This window comes from Microcaecilia unicolor, chromosome 8 (genome assembly GCF_901765095.1).
Source record: "Microcaecilia unicolor chromosome 8, aMicUni1.1, whole genome shotgun sequence".
NCBI classification, from domain to species: Eukaryota; Metazoa; Chordata; class Amphibia; order Gymnophiona; family Siphonopidae; genus Microcaecilia; species Microcaecilia unicolor.
This window is the reverse complement of record NC_044038.1, coordinates 7383099-7407873: the sequence shown is the minus strand read 5'-3', so window position 1 is coordinate 7407873 and position 24775 is coordinate 7383099. Positions and strand designations below refer to the sequence as shown.

At 43.8% G+C, this 24775-nt stretch overlaps 1 protein-coding gene and 1 long non-coding RNA gene across 7 annotated transcripts in view; both read left to right on the top strand.

The window, feature by feature from the left end:
* Positions 1-21739, top strand: part of EPN2 (epsin 2) — a 98974-nt gene extending 77235 nt beyond the window's left edge. For 2 of the 6 annotated variants that reach the window (XM_030212615.1, XM_030212616.1), the window contains exons 4-9: positions 5098-5193; positions 5527-5689; positions 7145-7318; positions 10265-10360; positions 12584-12793; positions 20096-21739. In XM_030212615.1, coding sequence (XP_030068475.1) covers positions 5098-5193; positions 5527-5689; positions 7145-7318; positions 10265-10360; positions 12584-12793; positions 20096-20433 — 1077 coding nt within the window. In that variant the 3' untranslated portion in view covers positions 20434-21739. The remainder of the gene's footprint in view (positions 1-5097; positions 5194-5526; positions 5690-7144; positions 7319-10264; positions 10361-12583; positions 12794-20095) is intronic. The other 4 variants (XM_030212617.1, XM_030212618.1, XM_030212620.1 and 1 more) reach the window with 4 other exon arrangements.
* A 1029-nt stretch (positions 21740-22768) lies between these two features.
* Positions 22769-23426, top strand: LOC115476679. The gene is made up of 2 exons (XR_003943218.1): positions 22769-23339; positions 23377-23426. It is a non-coding gene; the product is annotated as an uncharacterized LOC115476679 (long non-coding RNA).
* The last annotated feature ends 1349 nt before the right edge of the window (positions 23427-24775 follow it).

Genomic DNA, 24775 nt, shown 5'->3' with positions numbered 1-24775 from the left:
GACCTTGCGAGACTGGGAGAATGGGCGTGCAAGTGGCAGATGAAGTTCAATGTTGACAAGTGCAAAGTGATGCATGTGGGTAAGAGGAACCCGAATTATAGCTACGTCTTGCAAGGTTCCGCGTTAGGAGTTACGGATCAAGAAAGGGATCTGGGTGTCGTCGTCGATGATACGCTGAAACCTTCTGCTCAGTGTGCTGCTGTGGCTAGGAAAGCGAATAGAATGTTGGGTGTTATTAGGAAGGGTATGGAGTCCAGGTGTGCGGATGTTATAATGCCGTTGTATCGCTCCATGGTGCGACCGCACCTGGAGTATTGTGTTCAGTACTGGTCTCCGTAGCTCAAAAAAGATATAGTAGAATTGGAAAAGGTACAGCGAAGGGCGACGAAAATGATAGTGGGGATGGGACGACTTTCCTATGAAGAGAGGCTGAGAAGGCTAGGGCTTTTTAGCTTGGAGAAGAGACGGCTGAGGGGAGATATGATAGAAGTGTATAAAATAATGAGTGGAATGGATCGGGTGGATGTGAAGCGACTGTTCACGCTATCCAAAAATACTAGGACTAGAGGGCATGAGTTGAAGCTACAGTGTGGTAAATTTAAAACGAATCGGAGAAAATTTTTCTTCACCCAACGTGTAATTAGACTCTGGAATTCGTTGCCGGAGAACGTGGTACGGGCGGTTAGCTTGACGGAGTTTAAAAAGGGGTTAGATAGATTCCTAAAGGACAAGTCCATAGACCGCTATTAAATGGACTTGGAAAAATTCCGCATCTTTAGGTATAACTTGTCTGGAATGTTTTTACGTTTGGGGAGCGTGCCAGGTGCCCTTGACCTGGATTGGCCACTGTCGGTGACAGGATGCTGGGCTAGATGGACCTTTGGTCTTTCCCAGTATGGCACTACTTATGTACTTATGTACTTATGTAGGTTTTGTAAGTCTTTGAAAATTGGCTTTTCTCTAAATATTTATCCTGAATTCAGTAGAGAATTGTTTTACTTTTTATATAGACTGTGAACTATCTTGAGCAGTTTGGTATTAAAAAAAATCATGTAAGTTCCCATTTCTCATGCGGAAAACTGGGAAAACCCAGTCAACAACCTTGGGGAGACCAGACTCCTATAGTTATTGAACGAAAGGTCAAGGAAGGCGAAGTGATGTTGCCTTGGTAGAGGATGCTAGGAATTATTAGGAAAGGAATGATGAATACGACTGAAAATACTATAATGCCTTTGTATCACTCCATAGTATGTCCGCACCTTGAGTATTGCATTCAGTAATGGTCACCGTTTCTCAAAAAAGATATAGTGGAATTAGAAAAGGTTCAAAGAAGAGCGACCAAAATGATAAAGGAGATGGAACTCCTCTCGTATAAGGAAGGGCTAAAGAGGTTAGGGCTGGTCAGCTTGGAAAAGAGATGGATGAGAGGAGATATGATTGAAGTCTACAAAATCCTGAGTGGTGTAGAACGAGTAGAATTAAATCAGTTTTTTTTACTTGTTCCAAAAGTACAAAGACTCGGGAACACTTGAGGAAGTTACATGGAAATAGTTTTAAAACAAATAGGAGGAAATATTTTTTTTCACTCAACAAATAGTTAAGCTCTGCAACTCTTTGCCGGAGGATGTGCTAACAGCAGTTAGTGTACCTTAAAAAAATGTTTGAACAAATTCCTGGAGGAAAAGTCCATAGTCTGTTATTGATACAGACATTGGAAGCAACTGCTTTCCCTGGGATTTGTAGTATAGATTGTTGCCACGGTTTGGGTTTCTGTCAGGTACTTGTGACCTGGCTTGGCCACTATTTGGAAAACAGGATACTTGGCTAGATGGACCATTGGTCTGACCCAGTATGGCTACTCTTATTTTCTTATGTTCAGTGAGCCAGGTTCCCAGGTAGGTTACCTTGTTAGCCTGAAAGGAAGAAGCTAGTTCAGCAAGCCAGGGGATCATGGGTACTCACAAGGGCAACTATTGATGTGCAGGGAATCCTTTTCTTTGGGCAAACATAGAAGGCAGGTTATCCAGTTACCTTGAGTGGACTGGAATCATGTCAAGACCAGTGGGTCCTTTACATGGTGAGGCAAGATTAAATTGTGGAGTTTATCCACCCATTTACAGATTGCTTTATGGTGTAGTCTTGCCTGGCTGGATTACTTGCTATCTTCAATATGAGAAGAGGAAAGGTCTTTGTGACAGAGCAGAGATCAAGCTGAAGGACCAAGTGTGGGCTTTCTTGGCAATGAGGGCATGGGACTACATGCAGGTCCTGAGATCTTTGGCTGAATGATAGAATTGGTGCACTAGGTGTGAGCTATTGTAGCATTGGTCAGCCCAGACATAAAGTTCCAACATTCATGTCTCATGGGTTCCACATGTTGGAGCCAGCCTGAGCTGACAGTTGAACTTCAAGAATCTGACTAAAGGAATAGAACTGGAGAGTACCTAGTAGATAATGATCACAACAGGTGCCAGACTGGATGGGAGTCTGTTGCTGAGATCAAGTGGCTGAGGAGCAATGGTCAACCTCCAAGGCCAGATGGTCAGTAAACTGCCTGCAAACAAGGGCCAATCAGTGAGCATTGCAGGCCTCGAGTCAGGGATTTAGTGCAAGACGTTCAGGGTCATGTCCAAAAATACCACAGCCAATAGGCAAGGGAAATGAAGAATGCAGTGGTCACTTAGGAAACCAGCTGAACTAAAGAGTGGACCATGGACAACTTCAAGCATTGACGGCGGCATAAATTGCGAGGTCAAACCTTCAAGTGGATTTTCTGAGTCGACACTCGGACCCTTGGAAAGAGAGTTGTCCATGGGACTCCCTGGTCATGGATTTCATGGTATTGAGGCAGAAACAAAGGTCCCTTGCTATTTGAGTTCTGGGGAAAGAATGGAGTGGGGCCAGTAAGTCAACCAGCTTCGATGCTGTGTTGTAACAATAACCCCCCAGGCAGGGCTAGTCAGCTCCTGCAGAAGATCGTAAGACACACCCAGATTAGTGGTAGGGGTGCCAAACTGGCCCAGATGCCCATGGCACGACCATTGTCTGGCTTCAGGGGATTTGGGGTGGGGGATGGAAATCTCACACTCCAGCAAGAGGACTTTCTGATTTGAAGTCTGGTACAAATGGAAGACATGGCTGGCTTCTGTGTTAGGACTTGGCCCTTGAAAGGACAAGACTGAGACGTAAAGGTTATCTGCCTTAGGTCATCTTTACCCTTCAGGTGTGTGAGATCTAGATCTATGATGTATGTGAAAGTTTGGAGAAAATTTTTTTTTAAGACTTAGGGTGTGGAGTGGGGTATTCTCTGTACCGGGCCTACCTGACACTCCTGCTGGCTTTTTCGCAGGAAGGTTTTCAGAAGGTTCAGATTGTTGCATTGACCTTTATTTATTTATTTATTTGGGGGGGGGGGGGGGGGGAGAGGGATGACTGGAAGGAGTATCTATTGCCTCACATCTGGACTTGGTCCTTTTCTTACACGGTGTGTTGCATATTCTCCATCCATAGGGTGTAGTTATTCATCATGGAACTTTAATTTGATTATGTGGGCCCTTGGAGGTTCCCTATTGGAGCTGTTTTGTAGCTTGACTCTGTGCTTTCTTTTGCGATTTGTTCAGCCAGAAGAATCTCTGAGCTTCAGGTGTTATGTTGGGAGCTATTCTTTCATTCTGCAAAAGCAAGGATTTCAATCTAGACAGTTGCCTCTTTCCATTCAAAGGTGGCTTTTGCCTTCCATCTGAATTAGGTGGTATCTTTCTTCCTTTCAAAAGGAGGCTATTTGGGAGGACTTTCATGCCCTCTGTATACCTCAGTGTATGTAAGGCTCTGATACAGTACCTGGGGGTTGTCTAGTGAGTTTCTTAGGACAAATGAGCTGTTTGTATTTGTTGTTCATCCTAGTAAAGTTGAGTCCGCTCTGAAGGCCACCATAGCATTCTAGCTTCAGGAGGCAGTATCCTTGGCGTACCCATTGAAGAGAGGGTGTGTGTTCACCTTAGGGCTTGAAAGCCCATTCCACTGGAGGGGGAGGTGCTTTTCGGGCAAATCCACTCAACATCTGTCGAAGATTTGCAAAGTGGTAATGTGGTCCTTGCAGCACTCCATTTTGAGGCAGTACAGGCTTAATGTCCTTGCTTGTGAGGACACTGTCTTTGGGGCAAGAGTTCTCAGAGCAGGGGTAGTTGGATCCTGCCCAGTATAGTGGTGTTCTTTGTTACACCCTATTTGTTGTGGACTTGTCTGGTGGACAGTAAAGAAGGAGAAACAAGGAAAAACTTACCTGCTAATTTTCTTTCCTTGAGTCCTGTCCGATCAGTCCAGTGTCCTGCCCCAACTTAAGTTGTGCTGATCTGTGTTTGTTGGGGGCTAATTCTATTTGTAGTTCTCATTTGTGTTCTTGGTGGTTTTAGTTCCCCTCTGCCCACCCTTGGGACAATGGGAGTAGGGGGGGAGGGAGCATTGGAATTATCTATATATGCTTTGTTACAGAGAATACTGCAGTGACTGGTGCTGCCAGTACCCTTGTATAGCACACGGGTTCTCAAGCTTTCGTTCTGTCTCCATCTGCTGGTAGAGGGGCAGAACCCATTTATTCTGGGCTGGTCAGGTCCACTCAACGAAAGAAAATTAGCTGGTAATACTTTCTGTGTGCAAGGAAGAGCATTCTAGTGTATGCATGGATAAATTTGCATGCAATTCAGTGAGTACTGATAACGTTATTTTTTGTGTGCAAGTCATAGTTGAACCAGCGCATGCATCACAGTGTGCTCTTCTGTGTTGGAGCACATTTTTGTCTGTGGACTTATTTGTGTGCTGTTTGCTTACATTTTTGGCTAGCACAGTTTTTGTTGCGTTTGCATTAAGAAGTCATGTTCTGAGCTTTATCACACGGCTGTAGCTCAGAGTAATTGCATCTGCCCCTATAAACTGTTCTGGAGAATAGTGTGATAAAGATTAATGCTAAATGTCAAGTTTTTCACCGTTTTTGTTTGTGAGCTGATGATTAAACAGTGTTCTCGTTATTGCTAATGTCTTATTGTGGCTTGTCGTGCATGATAGATTCAGATAACGTTGACCAGGGTTTTATTTTTCCAGGAGGAGCGCCTGCGGCGTGGAGATGATCTCCGGTTACAGATGGCTCTAGAGGAAAGTCGCAAAAACACGGTTAAAATTCCCAAAAAGAAAAAGGAGGTAGAATGTTTCTGTGCTTTTGGGCGTGTATTGTGTCGCATGAACACAAGTCAGGTTTTATTTAGGAATTGGTTCCCAGACTCTTGAGTCCAGGAGTCGGGTGTTGGTCAGTTTGTCTGCTCCTTTGCTTGCCCTTTGAGCTCAACCATGTTGGGTGAAAGGTTTCGTGCTTTCTAATTCTTTGACGTCATACCTAGAGGAATTGCTAAAACCATAAGCCCTCTTCAGTTCACCGTTCCCAAGTAAAATTCAGTTACAGATAAGTGGCTCCAAATACCCATGTCAGTTCAGAAAGGGATGTCTCCCGGAAAATGATGATCCTTTTGTCCACAGCAGGCGGCTCTCTTGGATTTGATGGACGCTCTTCCTACATCACCACCTGCAGTTCAGAAATCGGAATCGTGGGGTCCATCACTAGTGACGAATCCTGCCCCGACTGATCCCTGGGAGGGTGCTGCAGTTACACCCACTGCCTCTGATCCTTGGCAGTCATTTGGTAAGAACTTTTTTTTATAGGCGATCAAGTGAAAAAGGTTTTGATTTCTAAATGGTTGCGCATGTCTTGTATATGTTTTTGTGAAGATCACATGGTTTCCAGCAGTCTGTACAACATACTACGCTTAGCAGGCAGTTCTGAGTTTTGTCTTTGGGACTGGCCAGTGATCAGAATCTTGTCTAAGGTCCTTTCACCCTGCAAGGTCAGTTGGAAAACTTTGATTGTGGCTGATTGGATAACCTTTAGAGGTATTTATAGTTCTGAACCAGTGTTTTGTCAAATCATTGTATTTTGATTGAACTCGTTCCTAAATTGTCACAAATGTTACAGCTAGATAGTTATCTCTTAGCTTTGTCCCCGATGGTCTCCAAGATCCTGATCTACTTGGTTCTTATAGTAACATAGTAGATGACGGCAGAAAAAGACCTGCACGGTCCATCCAGTCTGCCCAACAAGATAAACTCATATGTGCTACTTTTTGTGTATACCTTACCTTGATTTGTACCTGTCCTCTTCAGGGCACAGACCGTTTAAGTCTGCCCAGCACTATCCCCGCCTCCCAACCACCAGCCCCACCTCCCACCCACCGGCTCTGGCACAGACCGTATAAGTCTGCCCAGCACTATCCCCGCCTCCCAACCACCAGCCCCGCCTCCCACCACCGGCTCTGGCACAGACCGTATAAGTCTGCCCAGCACTATCCCCGCCTCCCAACCACCAGCCCCGCCTCCCACCACCGGCTCTGGCACAGACCGTATAAGTCTGCCCAGCACTATCCCTGCCTCCCAACCACCAGCCCCGCCTCCCACCACCGGCTCTGGCACAGACCCTATAAGTCTGCCCAGCACTATCCCCGCCTCCCAACCACCAGCCCCACCTCCCACCACCGGCTCTGGCACAGACCGTATAAGTCTGCCCAGCACTATCCCCGCCTCCCAACCACCTGTCCCGCCTCCTAACCACCGGCTCTGGCACAGACCGTATAAGTCTGCCCAGCATTATCCCCGTCTCCCAACCACCAGCCCCGGCACAGACCGTATAAGTTGCCCAGCACTATCCCCGCCTCCCAACCAATTACTTCAGTGGTGGTAGATGTTTCAAAACATGCCATCATTACAAGTGTACAATTTTCTCTTGCAGAATTTTTCTCTGAACAGCCATTTTGAAGGTATTGTGAACCTTGACCTTTTTGTACTTAGTGGCACAGTACTGCTTTAAAAATGAAAATATTTTAAAGGATAACACTGGAAAATGTCAGCAGGGTTGTGACAGGAGTATGTTGTGTGGATTTCATGTGACATTCGCCCTCTAAATGGCGATGCAGCAGCTATAAGGTTGCATTAATCACTTTGCTGTTCCGATGGGAAGGATCACATTGTATTTTAGAGTATGTATATTGGTTTCTGCCTCTGAGGAGGTCTCTCAGATCAGTAGTCGTGCATTCTTCTGTCGCAGGTGCCAAGACTACTGCTTCTGCAGATCCCTGGGGCACAGCTGATGGATCCACCACGCAGTCCACTTCCAAAAATACTGACCCCTGGGTTTCCTCCCCAACTTCAGCAGGAATAAAAGTCGCTGTGGACCCTTGGGGGTCAAAAGTCGCAACCATGCCTGGTGTGTCTACTGGTGGTATGAAATGGCTTGTGCTTGTGTTCCGTTTGTTGCTATGGCAGTAATACATCTATGAAATCAGTTAGTGGATATCGTAAGCATAAAAATGTGCTCAAATATTTTTAAAGATCCTTTTGATTTAGGTGTGGCAGAGCAGTATACAAGTGTTTTTAGTTTGGAGCCACACCACTTAACCCGGCACTGTGGAGAGAGCTGCTCCTGGCTAGAGAGGCCTCATAGGAGGAGTGGTTGAAGTGTTAGGGCAGACTGAGATGAACTGAGGGGGGGGGGGGGGGGGGGAACCCCCACTGAAATTAAGTACATAAGTAATGCCACACTGGGAAAGACCAAGGGTCCATCGAGCCCAGCATCCTGTCCACGACAGCGGCCAATCCAGGCCAAGGGCACCTGGCAAGCTTCCCAAACGTACAAACATTCTATACAATCAAGCCATTGTGACATCACTAATGAGGTTGGCTCTTATTGGTGGAATGAGCCACTATGACATCACAATAGGTTAAATCACTGCTCTATGTAATAAAAGTGAGCCAAGTAGAGGACATAAGTACATAAGTAATGCCACACTGGGAAAAGACCAAAGGTCCATCGAGCCCAGCATCCTGTCCACGACAGTGGCCAATCCAGGCCAAGGGCACCTGGCAAGCTTCCCAAACGTACATTCTATACATGTTATTCCTGGAATTGTGGATTTTTCCGAAGTCCAGGAATAACATGTATAGAATGTGCAGGAAACTGCGGAAAGACATTTTAACCAAGGATTAGATCAGGGGTTCTCAAACCCAGTCCTTGGGACGTACCAAGCCAATCAGATTTTCAGGATATCCAAAATGAATATGCATGTGATAGATTTGCATACAATGCAGGGAGTACATGCAAATTTCTTCCATGCATATTCATTGTGGATATCTTGAAAACCAGTCTGGGTTGAGAACCCCTGGTTTTGTTGGAGGCGGTGTGCCTGTACTAAAGACTGAAATGGCACTTTGCTTTGCTGTTAGGGAACTGGATTTTGATCCCTTTTCTATGACTGGTTGAGATTGGGTTCACCACATACCAAGTTGAGTGGACGGCAATGTAACTTCATTTATCCGACAACAGGTCGGATAATCGAGACTTTACTTTGTCTTTTCAGCAAGTGTTTGACAAAGTACCTTTATGACATAGGTACTGAGGAAATTACAAAGTTAGTGCCCTATTGTGGATTTGGAACGGATTAAGTAAGATGGAGAGTTGGGCTGAATGGTTGATTTTTCTAAGTGTAGGAGGGTGAATAGTGGAGTGCCTCGAGGATCTGTTCCGGGACCACCGCTTTTCAACATTTATAAATGTCCAGGAAATGGGGATAAGTTAAATGTTTACAGATGAGACAATTATTCAAAGTTGTTAAAATTACAACAGCACTGTGAGAAATTGCAGGAGGGACCTTGCAAGACTGGGAGACCTGGGCATCCAAACAGCAGATGAAATGCAGTGTTTACAAATGCAAAGTGGTGAATGTAAGGATGAACAATCTATTCTGTAGTTACACGATGTAAAGTTCCACATTAGGAGTCACCACCTAGGCAAAGGATCTAGGCGTGATTATTGATAATGGATTGAAATTTTCTGCTTGGTGTGTAACTGTGGCCAAGAAAGCAAATAAAACACACGGGATTATTAAAGGAATGGAGAATAAAACAGAGTGGCATAATGTCTCTGTATTGCTCCATAGTACAACAGCACCTTGAGTATTGTGTGCAGTTCTGGCCACTAAATCTTTAAAAATAATGTAGAAGAAATACAAAGAAAGGTGACTAAAATGATAAAGGGAAAATCCTGGAGAAGAGATGATTGAGGGGGGGAGGTATGATAGAGGTATATAAAATGAGTTGAGTGGAATGGCCAAATGCAGATTGGCGGTTCACTTTCAAAATGTACAAAGACTAGGGGGTCATGCATTGAAGTTACTAAATAGTCTATTTAAAATATTTTAAGAAAGTGTATATTTTTTTTAAGCAAATGCATGATTAAGCTGTGGAAACTATATTTATATAGAGTTTTTGGTCAAGGTTTATAGTATACCTGGATTTAAAGAAGGTCTAGACAAGGACAACTTTATAAGCAGTTGCTACCAGGTAATTGCCACCTCTTATCTCCGGAAGTGGGCAACAGGGAAGGGGGTCTCCCCATTAAGGTCTGCAGGGAAAATTCATAGTGACCCAGGCAGGCCACTGCAGGAGACAGGATGTTGGGCTCTTATAAACCCTTTGGTCTGACTTTGATATGGCACATTGTAAGTTGTACAACACTCATACAATCGGCAAATCTTTTTTTCTAAAGATCTTCTGCATACAAGCTAATGGTCCAAACACTTATATTGTATCCCACTATAAACCTTAATAAACACCTCAATTCATGCAACAAGAAATTTTTAAATTTTTTTTAAAAAATTTAAAAATTTCTTGTTGCATGAATTGAGGTGTTTATTAAGGTTTATAGTGGGATACAATATAAGTGTTTGGACATCTTAAGTTGTTGCATATTCTTCCTTTAGTTCGTTTGCAGTCCTCAAAATTTTAAATTAGTCTTGGGGGTGAGGAGGAGAGAAGTTTGGGGAGTGGGCAGTAGAGGTCTGTGGGAAGAATAGTCCTATTGAACTTTATTCTAGGAAATTTCCTTTGATGGAAAATACCATGTTAGCGTTTGCATAGACTGGCTATTCCTATAAATTAGGAGTTCAGTGGCCGTAAGTGTGTGAAAAGAGGTACTTTAATTTTTCCTTTAGTGTGCATTATAAATACTAAACACCGAGGAATACTTTTGAAGTGTGTTTTGATGCTTCTCTCACTTTCGCTGCGGTGGCACAGTATAGATGAGTGACTTCAGGTCATGCAACACCTTACTGGAGTTGTAGCCATTGTGTTATACATGGAACATTTTTGACTGTTTTGCTCTGTCTTGCAGGAAGCACATCCTTGGACCCATTCAGTAGTTTGAACGGTACAATTAAGGATGATTTTTCAGAATTTGACAGCCTACGGACCTCTTCCAAAACGCCAGGTAAAGAACTCCTTTTTATAAAGGTGCTTATACCTCACTGATCAGAAATGTGATGACATGGTTACCCTGTCTTGAACTCGTCCGTCTGAAGAGGTGAAGGTGGATTTTCTTTGCATGTAGCTGCTTCCAACTCTGCCCTGCTCTGGCTAATAAGTGTCGTGAGCTTCCATTCACAGTTCTTCTGTCAGCCTCTTAGAGCTAGATATTGCTGAATAGATACACAGAACACAGGCCCTCTCTGCAGAGCTTGTGATTTTTACAAGACTAATAAGATTTGAGGAAATGTAGGAAACATGGTTAAAATTGAGAAGTGAGGATTTCAAAAATATATTTTTAGATGGATCTGAATGACTAGAGAGCATAACACCAACTCAGGAAGGCTGTTCAGGTAAACAATGCTGCAAGATCACAAGGTATAAAATTACCGATGGGCCCTATAAGGTTCCCTAGAATAGAGTGCAAGAGAAAGGGAATGGGACTTGATATACTGCCTTGCTGTGGTTTTTGCAACTTATACCCAAAGTCACAAGGAGCAGCAGTGGGAATTGAACCCAGTTCCCCAGGATCAAAGTCCGCTGCCCTAACCACTAGGCTACTCCTCCACTAGCAACATTCCATGGAGAAATGGGACTTGATACATTGCCTTTCTGTGGGTTTTTTTTTTTTTTTTTTTTTTTGCAACTACATTCAAAGTGGTTTTTAGTTGTACCTGGGGCAATGGAAGGTTAAGTGACTTGCCCAGGATCACAAGGAGCTGCAGTGGGAACTGAACCCAGTTCCCAAGGCTCAAAGTCGGCTGCACTAACCAGTAGGCTGCTACTCCAGAGGAAGGGTGTAGGGGAGGTAGTAAAGGCCAAGACCTGCTACAGCAGTACTCTGAGAGAGATGCTTCTCTCTGCAAATCAGGGAGCAGGGATTGAGGTGCCTCACTGACTGGGAATGTCCCCCCCCCCTTCCCCCACAGTGTTATAGCATCCCCAGCACTGGCTGGTTTGAGTGTTGACCTTAACTGTGGCAGCACTGAATGTATTAATTGCTTTGCATTATTGTGTTGTAGAAATTAAGGCACAAAATTTTGACTTAAAAGATTAAAATGAACTGAGATTTTTTGGGTTGTTTGTGTACCTTGTTTTCAAAAATTTACTTGGTTGTGACTTTAAAGAACAGTGAACCTGGACTGTGAAATCACTAAAACAAGCAGGGGAATGGGTCACAGCCCTAAAACCATGCCATCTGATGGGGATGTTGTGCCTAGTGGGGTAGTTTACTACACTAAAAGATAATGGTACCTTCTTTAGCAGGTTAGGTACGGGACTGGGGGGGGGGGGGGGAAGACGTTTGGATGGTAGGGTTCTATATGGCCAAAGAGTAGAAAGGATGGGCCATTTTGGTCTTTATGTACCCTCATTTACTGTATTACTAAGGATAGATTTCAGACACTAACCAAACTTTAGACTAAGTCAAGTGCCAGCTCATGTTCCCTTTGAAGTAGAAGCTTGACAGTACGTTACCGGAAAACATAGAATACAGAGAAGAAGAGGTGAAAGATCAGTTTCCGCATCTGGTTCTTGTTAAAGCCCTAGGTCGGGGGGGATTAGGTTAGTTAGAATAAAACCTTGGTCTTTACTCCCAGTCTGAATGTTTCCAATGGGTCAGGTTTTCAGGATAACTAATAAATAATGCGTGACAGGTTTTCTTGCCTACTTCCCACATTGTATGTAAATCTCTCTGGTGCATGTTAAGAGTGTCCAAAAACCCTTCAGTCTGGGAGCGAAGATCGAGGGAGTAAAAAAAAAAGGTTGGTAATGCCTGCTTTCTATAGTTAGGGAGTGTTGATTCCTTTAGAAATCTATGAAGTACCAGTTGGCTAATTTCCTGCAGTTGTAAACATCAGGTCAGTGATCTCACCAGCAAGGGAGGAAGCTGGGATGTGATGGCTTAAAAGCAAAACAGAGCCTGCCTTTGTGCTAGGATGACTGAAACGCGCACACTTTTGTTTACATTGGAGTAACTTAAAATGTGCTTGGAAAGAAATAATTTGAGCCTGACGGGTTGTTTGTTGCTAAGAAAGATGAAAACCTGAACTACAAAGCAGCAAAAGATTTTTATATTTCAGTACAATGGCATACTTGCTTGACTGTTGCAAAGGTAGAAAAATCTGCAGCCCTTAGGAAAACTGTTCTGTGGAGTTCAATATTTTCTCTTTTTTTAATTTACTCTTAGCTGAATCAACTCTGCCATCTCATCACAGTGGCATGACGAGCCCTGACCTCTTCGATTCTCAGCCTGTGAACATGGCCTTGAGCAAGCAGACTTCAGCTCGAAAAACCCCTGAGTCCTTTCTTGGCCCCAATGCAGCGTTAGTTAATCTGGATTCTTTGGTAACGAAGCCATCTCAGCCTATCCCTTCCTTGAATCCATTTTTAATTCCAGGTATGGTACAACCTCCCACTGGTTCCTTATGGTTTCTGTTCTCAGTTTTATTTTTCCTTCCTCTGAATGCAAGAATCCTTTTTTTTTTTTTCTCTTATGGGACATATGAATTGAGCTCTTTCAAATTTGTTCACCCTTGTCTTCTAGCACAAGAAGTATGTAATAGTCTCATTGTCACCTTGTGTGTGTGTGGGGGGGGTAATTGGTATTATTATTATTATTACATTTGTATCCCACATTATCCCACCTTTTTGCAGGCTCAATGTGGCTTACAATTCATCATGGATACTGGAAATAGAAAAGAATGTACATTTGGTTTTACAGCAAGTTTTGGGTACATGATGGTGAAATACATAATATTGGAAATAGAAAAGAGTATACATTTGTTTTGGCAGAAGTTTTGGTTACATGGTATGTTTGACTGCTCAGAATCTGTCTCTTAGCACAGATGTGGGCAGCTTTGGTCCTTGGGTTCTGCAAGCCAGTCAGGTTTTCAGGATCTCACGCTGAATATGAATGGGATACGTTTTTATTTACTGCCTTTTTGAAGGCATTCACTCTTGCTTGCTCCTGCCTTCATTGCATATTTATTGGATATCCTGAAAACCTGACTGGGTTGTGACGTTTGATTGGATTTGCTTACCCAGCCTTCGCTGCCTGTCTTCAGGTACGTATGCTTACCTGCGCACAAGAAGACTGGAAGAGCCCTGCTAGTTTGACTAACATTAGCGAGCCTGCAGATTGGATGCACAATGAGATGTATTTCAGGACACACGTACACCCATATTGAGACCACCGCTTAAAAATCACAGGCATAATGTAATCCCACTGAGAAGAGCAGGCATCCAGAGAGGCTTTGTGCTGCCGAAGCACATTGCTAGGAATACTGGGAGAGGTCCGCCCACGTTCTTCCTGTTTGATCAACCTCGCAAATGGCTTGTTTGTGTTATAAATTCTTCACATGTCTTCGAGGCAAATACTTTTCAGCTTGTGAAATTAAGTAGAATCGGAGTTCAGTCTTTTCCAAATATTGCAGTGGGAGATTAAAGAAAGCTTCCTATAACTTTTGCCAGAAACCGACTTAATGAAACAGAGTAAAGTAGATAATATTTGGGGGTATGACATTAGCTGCCTGCTGTGGAAGGTATGTTGGGGCCAGGTTTAACGGGTGTTAAAAAAAAAAACCACACTTTACCATATATTCTGGTTTTACTCCTTCAAGGGAGTTTTCCTATATCGAGATCATTAAACACTCCTGTTGCAATTCTGCGCATCTGTGGAGTACAGAATTTGCTCTTTCCCCCGGCTCGCCAGCTGCTGCCCGGGGCAGGTCTTCCTAAACCCTGGAGGTTAGTGGCCTCTTCAGGGGCAGGAAAGAACCCCACTCTTGTCCCGCTGCTGCTGCTGCCACTCTCTTGTTGGTGCCATACTTTTTCCAAATGGCCAGACTTTAAGCGGTAATTTCATGAGTGCAGGGGTGGCTGGAGAGAGGGGCTGTAAAAAAAAAAAAAAAAAGGAGGGGGGAGAGGGGATGCTATGTGTGGGTGCAGGCGTAGAGGGTGCTGGGGAAAAAAGGGGATGCTATGGATGGTATCTGTGTACAGGGAGAAGGCTGTAATATTGGTTGATTTCTGCCAAACTTGCAAAATTTGTGCACAGAATTGTGAATTCTTTTGCACAGAATTTAGATTTTTTTTTTTTTTTTGGGCGCAGAATTCTGACAGGAGTAATTAAAGGAGGGTCTTTATCGGTACTAGAAAGGGCTATCCTGTTGTCATGTTACACTTAAAAAGGCATTTAAGTATACAATTTTTTCCATAGCCATTTCCAAGTTCTGTGCTAGAGAATGATGCAGGGACAAAGCTTGTCCCCGTCCCCGCAAACTCTATCCCCGTCCCTGCGGTCTTTATCCCCATCCCCGCGAACTCTATCTCCGTCCCCACCCCGTCCCCGCGAACTCTATCTCCGTCCCCACCCCGTCCCCGCGAACTCTGTCCCTATCCACAGAAGCCTCGCTGTTTAACCACACTTAAGATTTACCTTTGGGTTTAAAAAGCAAAATCATGTGCATGTCAGGACTGCATAAACGAATTAAATCAAATGCCCTTAAAATGTAATAATACTGGACTGGTCTGGCAAGCAATAATGAAACAGTGATGGAATATTCATTCACATAGCAAGCAATAATGAGCACTCTTTTTTCTAATCATTCTACAAGCACATTTAATTCTTTTCTCACTATACAATACAAGGAACCACAGAAAAACTGAAATAGAGATCTTCCTCAAGAAAGCCAGGTAAACACTGGTAAAAGAGAAACCGAAATGTATTTTCTCCTAAAATACAAAAATAAAAAAGATGTACATTTCACAAAGCAGGCACAATCTCAGTCCTTAAAAAGTATTAAATAAAAATATTTCTTTTCTACCTTTGTTGTCCGAGCACTTTATTTTTCTAATTGGGCTGGTCCCAGTCTCTTTTCCACTTTCCATGTGTCCGTCTTCTCTAAATTCTTTTCCATGTTGGCGTTTCCATTTCTTCTGTCTCCTCTTGGCTTTATCCTTTACTTATCTACATCTGTCTGGCAGTGACCTTTCATTTCATGTCCCCCCCCCCTTATTTGTGTTTATTCCCCTTTCTCTCACCTTAGTCTCTGGTTCACTTCTCATCTACCTACTAGCTTTTACCATTGCTCCCTCTGTCTCTCAATTAATATCCAGTCTCCTAAACCCCTATCTTTTTTCACCCACTTCCTTAGCCGTCATTCCCATCCTATTAGCCCTCTTCTACCCTCCACTGGATCTCATCACCCTATCAGTCCCCAGCTCCATCCGTTTCTCTTTCATTCCCTTGCTTCCAAGGCCCTATACCCCATGCCCTTCCTTCCTCTTCCCCCTTGCAAGGTTGTGTCACTGTCCCTCCCTCCTTCCCTTCTTCCTTCCCTCCAGGGTCCGGTGTCACTTTCCCTCCCTTTCCCCCTCCACAAAGTCTGGTGTTGCTTTCCTTCCCTCCATCCTTGTCCAACATTTCTCCTCTCTTCCCTGCCCTCCACTCCATCCATGTCCAGCATTTCTCCTCTCTTCCCTCCCTTCCATCCTTGTGCATCTCCTTCCTGACTTCCCTCCCCTCCCTCCATCCATCCATGTCCAGCAACTCTCCATTCTCCCCTGCCCTCTCCTCCATCCATATCCAGCAAGTTTGCTCTCTCCCCTGCCCCCTTCATTTTTCCATCCATGTCCAGCAATTCTCCTCTCTCCCCTCCATCCATCCATATCCAGCAATTTTCCTCTCTCCCCTGCCCCCTCCATCCATCGTAGTCCAGCAATTCTCCTCTCCCCCATCCATCCATGTCCAGCAACTCTCCATTCTCCCCTGCCCTCTCCTCAATCCACCCATATCCAGCAAGTTTGCTCTCTCCCCTGCCCCCTCCATTCATCCATCCATGTCCAGCAATTCTCCTCTCCCCTCCATTCATCCATGTCCAGCAATTCTCCTCTCCCCTCCCCTCCTCTCCACGTCCAGCAATTCTCCTCTCCCCTGCCCTCCTCTCCACGTCCAGCGATCTCTTCTCTCCCCCCTGCCCTTCCCTCCTCTCCACATCCAGCGATCTCTTCTCTCCCCCTCTCCTCCTTGTCCAGCGATTCTCCCTGCCCTCCCTCAGCTCCCCAATAGCCTTCCTCTCCGTTCCTTCCTGCCCCCCCTCCCCCGTGCGTTTAAACCTTTTAGTTTCCTCGCAGTAATGGCAGTGAAGCACACAACACAGCGGGCTAGTCTCCAGCCTTTCCCTTCCCTCACACAGTGTCCCGCCCTCGCGGAAACAGGAAATACATCATCGCAAGAAGGTAGTTTTAGCGCATGCCTGGCATAGGTGCATGGGGGGAGGGAGCGAGACTGTGCTGTAGGGCCACAGAAGGGGAAAGAGAGAGAGAAATTAAGGTCCATCAAGCCCAGTATCCTGTTTCCAACAGTGGCCAATCCAGGTCACAAATACCTGAAAAGATCCCGAAAAAGTTCAATACATCTTATGCTGCTTATCCCAGAAATAAGCAGTGGAGTTTACCCAAGTCCATTTTAATAATGGTCTATGAACTTTTCCTTTAGGAAGACGTTCAAACCTTTTTTTAAACCCCACTTAGCCAACTGCCTCTACCACATTCTCTGTCAATGAATTCCAGAATTTAATTACACGTTGAGTGAAGAAAAATTTTCTCCGATTCGTTTTAAATGTACTACTTTGTAGCTTTATTGAATGCCCCCTAGTCCTAGTATTTTTGGAAAGCGTAAACAGACGCTTCACGTCTACCCGTTCCACACCACTAATTATTTTATAGACCTCTATCATATCTCCCCTGAGCCATCTTTTCTCCAAGCTGAAGAGCCCTAGCTGCTTTAGCCTTTTTTCATAGGGAAGTCGTCCCATCCCAAAGGCAAGGTTGGATGGGTGGGGGGAGCAAGAGTGACAGAGAGAGATGGGGCTATACTGGATAAAAGGGCGGAAGAGATGGAGGCTGGGGGGGGGGAGATAGAAATGGGGCAAGACTGGTTAGGGAGGGGGAGAGAAATGAGGCGTGGCTGGATAGAGTGACAGACATGGGGCTATACTGGATAAAGGGGGGGGGGGTGGTGAGAGACAAGAGACTATTGGCTGGGGAGATTGAGAGAAATTGGGCAAGACTGGATAGGTGGGGACATATTTTGAAAAGTTGACTCATGATTGGGGATATTAAACCCAATAGAAATTACCCATCCCTGGACACAGTCAAAGAGTGTGATCAAGTACCCACAGTGCTGGAACAGATCAGTGTTGGAATTGATTATAGTGGAAGAGGTGAAGAAGACAGAGGAGTAAAAAAAATATGACACATGAACAGGAGACCCTTGGAAGGAGAGTTAAAAGAAGATAAAAAAGTAGTAACCAGAGACTGGGACCTACACAATTAAAAAAATTAAATGGCCAGACAGAAAAAAAAATATTTTATTTTTAATTTAGGATGAAGTAATGCAGTAGCCGTGTTAGTCCACTTTAAAAGTAAATAAATATAAATAAAATAAAAAAAAAGGTTACACCTTTATATTGGACTATATACATTTTTTGACTAACTTTCAGAAACGAAAACCTACTTCAGGTCAGGACAGTATACTGCTGTAATAGTTTTGCTTATCCTGACTTAAGGAAGGAGGTATTTGCCTCCAAAAACTACCATAGTCAAAAAATGTAATGTTAGTCTAATAAAAAGGTATCACCTTATTTTCTGTTTTTGTTTTATTTGTTAATTTTTAATGTAGCAGTTGGAATTTACATCTGCTCTCTTTATATTTTGCATGGTACAAAGGGACATGTCACTGTTTCTGTTTCTTTGGTTTTGCACAGTGGCGTTCCTAGCTTGTTGGCCACCCGGGGCAGGTCGCCGCTGCACCCCTTCGGCTCACCAAACTCCCCCCGAAGCATATCAACCCCTCCAACTTTTCCTTCTAGCAAGGGGGTGCATGAAGCAAGCGTGCGGCTGTTGGCTCTGCCAGTCTCCGGAACAGGAAGTAACACCAGAGGGGGCAGCCGCATTCCTGCTCCATGCATCCCCTTGCTACCCGCATCCGGAGCGCACCACACCCACTGCCCTGCCGTTGGTATGCTACTGGTTTTGCACTGTATGCAGAGTATGGCTTCTTAGGGGTTCAGTTTAACCTTTGTTTACATATTCTGTGTTTAGTTTGTGGTTACTTATTTTGTACTTCATAAGGTGCTACCTCTGTTCATGTGTGAAACATCAAGTGTTTTTGTAGGACTAATCAATACTAATCCAGCTGGTTTTGTTTTCCAATAGATGTGTTAACGTTCTTCTGCCCACTGCAATGCTCAGGGTGTTGTTTTTCTAGGAATGACCTTGTGTGACCCCCCCCCCCCCCCCCTGGAAGTTTGCTTGTAAACATACTAGATTCTGTTAAGAATACTTTTTTACTTTGTAGTAAAAAAGTAGTTTTAAGAGCTGTACTTTACTACTTTTACTTGAGTATTTTTTTGGGGGATAAGACTTTCTACTTTTACTTCATTACTTTTGAAGTCAGTACTTTTATTTCTACTTAAGTACTTTAAAAAAATAACGAACCCATCTCTGCTTAACACTTTGGGCTTTCTACAGATATAAAATGTGTAAAGATGAAAAAAAAAGAAAAATCCCAGACTGGCCATTCAGGCCTTTATCTCATTAGAATGCCTGGTTTTCTGCATACCTTTTCTTTGAGAGTATCATCCGTATTTCATTTTCTTCAGACTGTTCCACCACCTTAAACAAAAAGAAAAAGGACTGATAAATGCTTTCTTATCTGATCTCCTTAGTGCCTTTGGTTGGCCCTAAAATGTAGGGCTTCTGTAGCATTATGGAATATTGAACTCTGCTTTGCTTTTTCCTGGAAAATGAATGACAGACTAGAGCAAATGTGAGCTGATGTGTGTTTGGGTTCTCTAATATACATGGAGGCGTATTTTCAAAGCGCATAGACGTAACAAACTTAGACCCCCTTTTACTAAGACACGCTCAAGTCGTTATATGCATATTTATAATCTTTACAAGCTTTTAACATCTTGAACATGAAAAGAGATACATATCAATTTAAGAAATATATGTTTTTTTGAACCATAAAGATTATATCTTGTATTAGACCACCATATTGAGGGGGAGGATTCTTTATAAACTCAGGAGATAAGAGCTAAAAAAAAGAAGAAAAGAAATTTTTTTTGATTCAATAAAGGCTTAACACTTCCCTTCACCCAAATCCAACTATGACTTATCTCTTTCCTTGAATCTCGACCATACAGACTCTACATATGTATATTTTTTTCGAGTCAATAAAGTATCTCAATTGTTCTGGAAGAAAAAAAAAACCATATTTAACATCCAAATATTTTAACGTTACATTTACAGGGGTAATTGAAATTAAATGATGTTCCTAAGGCTACCATTTCTGTTCTTAATGCCAGGAAAGCTTTCCGCCTTTCCTGAGTTTGCTTAGTCACATCTGGGAATACCCAAATTTTCTCTCCACGTTGTTAAATGTCATGAGAAAAGCGCGCTAAAAACGTGAGCACGCCTTAGTAAAAGTCCCCCTTACATAGCTACCTATGGAACTTTGTAAGTCTAAGTGCTTTGAAACTGAGCCCCCATGGTATGTTACTGAAGTAGGAGGGGGTTTCGTTCAGGTTGCTTGAACTCTTTGATGCTGTCTGGATCTAGAATGCTGTTTGTAAGCAGAAAGGCCTTATATCCTTTATTGATATATGTTAATATTGCTTTGTCTTTGCTCCAGGAGCTGCTCCAGCAGCATCACCACCAGTCGTCAATCCCTTCCAGGTGAACCAGCCTCAGCCTCTCACACTAAATCAGCTGCGATCAAGTCCCATGATGGGAATGAGCCCAGCCTTCGACACTGTGCCAACGGTGAGCATCGAACCAATGCCACACTCTTCCATAGCACCTCTAGAGGTGGGACTAGCGCAAGTACCAACCATGAGCAACGTGGCCCCTATGGTTAGAATGGGTCAGGGCATGAACATGATGGGTTCAGTGTCCCAGCCCCCTCATAGTACATCAGTTTCACCTGCTGCTGCTCATTCTGTGAATACAACTAACCCATTCCTCCTCTGAAGATTCAAATGCCAGAGCTTCTGGGCTGATTGATTGTGGACAGAGGACTGTTGATGCCGTTCGCTGTTGGATGGAGCTGTTACATAAGAGACTTGAGCTTGGGTGAGCCACCTGCTTACATAATCAGCCGAAATGTGGTTGGTTTAGGATGGCTCTGTGCTTCGGCTTGTTGGTTGTGGCGTGAGCATTAAGACTTCACCAAAGTTCAGTGCTGCCCTTTTATGTACCATGGCACTGTTGATTATCATTTTATCCTTTATTTTCTAGAGAATTTTTGTTTTCCTCCCACCCGTTGCTTAACTTTAGAAACATCAGGTCTGTTGGATCCTTCCATGAACTTGGCCTGTATCACTTGTCTCATGCGACTCGTTCACTAATTGTAGACGCCTTTTCAGGCTGTCGATGCTTCTTCACACAACTGTATGCAAGTTAAGCTGTTGGCTCGCCTTTAGTTTTTAGAAACGCAAAAATTTAAGTGTCCAAGACTTAAAAAAAAAAAAGGAAAGGCGCTGCACCATGCAAGATTCTTGCCATAGATTTGACATATCCTATATATGTAATAGAGAACCTGAAGCAATTTAGCGATGTGTGTGGGTGTGCTGTGCTGCTGAGTTACACTGTAGGTTCAGAAGATGTTTGAGGAGCCTTCCATGAGTGATGCGCAGCCTTCAGCCTCACGGAGAGTCTTCAGCTCTAACCCTTGTCTTTGTAGCCCCGGTGTTTACAGCAATTTCTTTCTTACCACCAGTTAAGTTTAAAGAGACAACTTTTAATTAATATCCTAGGGCAAGCTTTAAACTAATTCAAGCATAACCTTGCTGTATGCAGTTATTGTATACTTTTGCACAATTTCGTTTAGCAGTTTCATATTTTGGGTTTGCAGAATTTTACTGAAGTCATTTTTACTAATTTTTATAATGCGGTTCTTATTTAACTGTCAGGTTTTGATAGAATTTTATCAGGTCAGACTGAAGTTTTTATTAAGATATATATTATATAGAAAAGTCAATTTTTAATTTTATGCCCATTTATTTATGGTTTTAGGCGCTTTATTTGTGTAAATGGATTTTTAAAAAAGGGAAAATGAACACTAAACCAATTCTTTTTTCATTAAGAGTTTGTAATAAGACAATGACAATTACTTAGAGTAGTGTTTGGAATGGAGTGTATTTTGCTTTCTCCTCATTGTGTTAAGTTACCTGGACAGATCTCTCACCTGTTTTCTCCCTTCATGGCTTCCTGAATTTCTAAAAAGACCCTTTGACTGTATGAATCCTTTTTAAAAATAAATTGGCTTTGTTCAAGGCACAGTGTGTGCAGTTTACAGTTTGAGAAGGTAAAAATCCCCCTAACCGGCTGACGCTCTCCTCCTCTACTGTGTCAATGGAGTGGAAGAGCAGCCTAATGGTTAGTGCGGTGGGTTGTGGACCTGGAGAACTGAGTTCAGTTCCTGCTGTTGCCTATCGGTCAACAGTGGGTTGAGATGCTGTGGGTTCAGTTCGCTCTGCAGCTCCGTGTGACCCTGGGCAAGTCACTTAGCCCTCCGTTGCCCCAAGGTACAACATCCTACTTAAATTGTGAGCCCATTAAGGGTCAGTGTACCTGCAAAGAAATTGTAAACTGTTTAGCTGTATGCAGTATATAAATACGTAATTTATAGGATTTCATAAAGCAACCTGTTCACCCAGCTGGCATGAAAGGTGCGGTTTTGTTCAGGGGTAAATACCTGCTAGCTTGTAACTGTACATCTCCAGGAGAAAATAGCCCCTATAATTCATTGCATATGCCGGGGTTATCCTAACGCTCCATGCCCTGATGGGCCTCAGAGAATTGTAGAGTACGTGAGACGGGTTCTAGAACTGTGGGCTAGATGCAGTAAACTCCACGGAAGAGCCCCTTCCCTTAGGGAAGGGCGTGCGTGAAGGAAATCGCATGCAAATGAGCTGCTCGCTGTTAGGTCATTTGCATGCGATCTCCTTGGAAGCCAGTCAGCCAGCTGGACATGCGCAGAGCAGCCAATCGTTATGCTGGCTGCTCTGCGCATGCCAAAGACGGCTTCACGTCAAAAAAAAAAAAAAAGGTCGTCCCTGACGAGCACTGGACTTTTTTTCCTACAGATTTTTTGATGGGCGTCCTTCTTGGACGCGTTTTTCTTACGACCACCGCCGGAGAGAATCGGGACGTGCGAGGACGTCCAAATCAAACTATTTGGACGTCCCTTTAGATTACGCCCCTCCTCCAGGTCTCTCTAAGCCAATTACAGCGCGTTTAGCTGTCACTGGGGTCAGCTAAACGCGCTGGGATTGGCCGAGACCTGGAGGGGCATAATCGAATCTAAATGTCATGCTGTTGTACCGTAGTACAACCCATATAAGAAGCATGTGTATGCATTGTCCATTTGCTGTGCTGAAATTCTGCTTTAGTGAGTTAACCCAGTAAAAGGTATATAGACCTTTTTTTTTTTTTTTTAAGCAACTTTCAGCATATGTGAGTGAAATGTACTTCAGTCTTTTCCCCGTGATGCTTTTTAAAATATGTTAAGTCACAGTAGTATTCTACCGTTGTGTGAAATGTTTTTGTGGGTTGAGTTTTTCCTTGGTCTGGCAGGAGAGGGAAAGAGCATGAACGCCAGCATGTGTGGTGTGTGGCTACAGATGCAGGGAGTCACTTGCCCAAGGTGCAGCTGTTTGATGCCCATAATTTGCCTGCTCTTAATGCTGGAGTTTACAGACAGGAGTTAAAAATACTAATCTGCTAACTGAGATTTAGCATAAGGTACAAACGTACACTAGTGATGCATTCGTACGGTTGTGTATCCATTTAGACTAAAAAGACAAGCTTACAGATGACAGGTTGGATTTATTACAAGCGCTTTTGATTCATTATTGTGGCAAGATGCAATAAATGTATTTATTGCATCTTGCCACAATAATGAATCAAAAGCGCTTGTCCCACTTAACTGAATGGGGGGAGAGACCATTTGTTCCTTATTTTAAAAAAATAGAAATATAATGCAAATAACTTCCCTGTTCAAAAAAAAAAAAAATCTCAAGTTTTATAGTGGAGTAGCCTAGTGTTCCTGAGGAACTGAGTTCGATTCCCATTGCAGCTCCTTGTGACTCTGGGCAAGTCACTTAACCCTCCATTGCCCCTGGTACAAAATAAGTACCTGAATATATGTAAACTGCTTTGAATGTAGTTGCAAAAACCACAGAAAGGCAGTATATCAAGTCCCATTTCCCTTTCCCTATTTGAGATTCTACATGGAATGTTGCTACTGTTGGAGATTCTACAGGGAATGTTGCTATTCCACTAGCAACATTCCATGTAGAAGCCTTCCCTTGCGGATCAGCAACGCGGCCGCGCAAGGCTTCTGTTTCTGTGAGTCTGACGTCCTGCACGTACGTGCAGGACAGCAGACTCACAGAAACAGAAGCCTGCGCGGCCGCGTTGCTGATCCGCAAGGGCAGGCTTCTACATGGAATGTTGCTAGTGGAGGAGTAGCCTAGTGGTTAGTGCAGCGGACTCTGATTCTGGGGAACTAAGTTCAATTCCCACTGCAGCTCCCTGTGACTCTGGGCAAGTCACTTAACCCTCCATTGCCCCAGGCACAAAATAAGTACCTGAATATATGTAAACCGCTTTGAACGTAGTTGCAAAAGCCACGGAAAGGTGTTATATCAAGTCCTATTTCCCTTTCCCTATTTGAGATTCTACATGGAATGTTGCTACTGTTGGAGATTCTACAGGGAATGTTGCTATTCCACTAGCAACATTCCATGTAGAAGCCTTCCCTTGCGGATCAGCAACGCGGCCGCGCAGGCTTCTGTTTCTGTGAGTCTGCTGTCCTGCACGTACGTGCAGGACGTCAGACTCACAGAAACAGAAGCCTTGCGCGGCCGCGTTGCTGATCCGCAAGGGAAGGCTTCTACATGGAATGTTGCTAGTGGAGGAGTAGCCTAGTGGTTAGTGCAGCGGACTCTGATTCTGGGGAACTAAGTTCAATTCCCACTGCAGCTCCCTGTGACTCTGGGCAAGTCACTTAACCCTCCATTGCCCCAGGCACAAAATAAGTACCTGAATATATGTAAACCACTTTGAATGCGGTTGCAAAAACCTCAGAAAGGCGGTATATCAAGTCCCATTTCCCTTTCCCCCTTTCCCTTATGACATCACAATATCAGAAGTGAGCCATTGTGACATCACTGATGAGGTTGGCTCTTATTGGTGGAATGAGTGGAGGAGTAGCCTAGTGGTTAGTGCAGTGGACTTTGATCCTGGGGAACTAAGTTTGATTCCCACTGCAGCTCCTTGTGACTCTGAGTAAGTCACTTAACCCTCC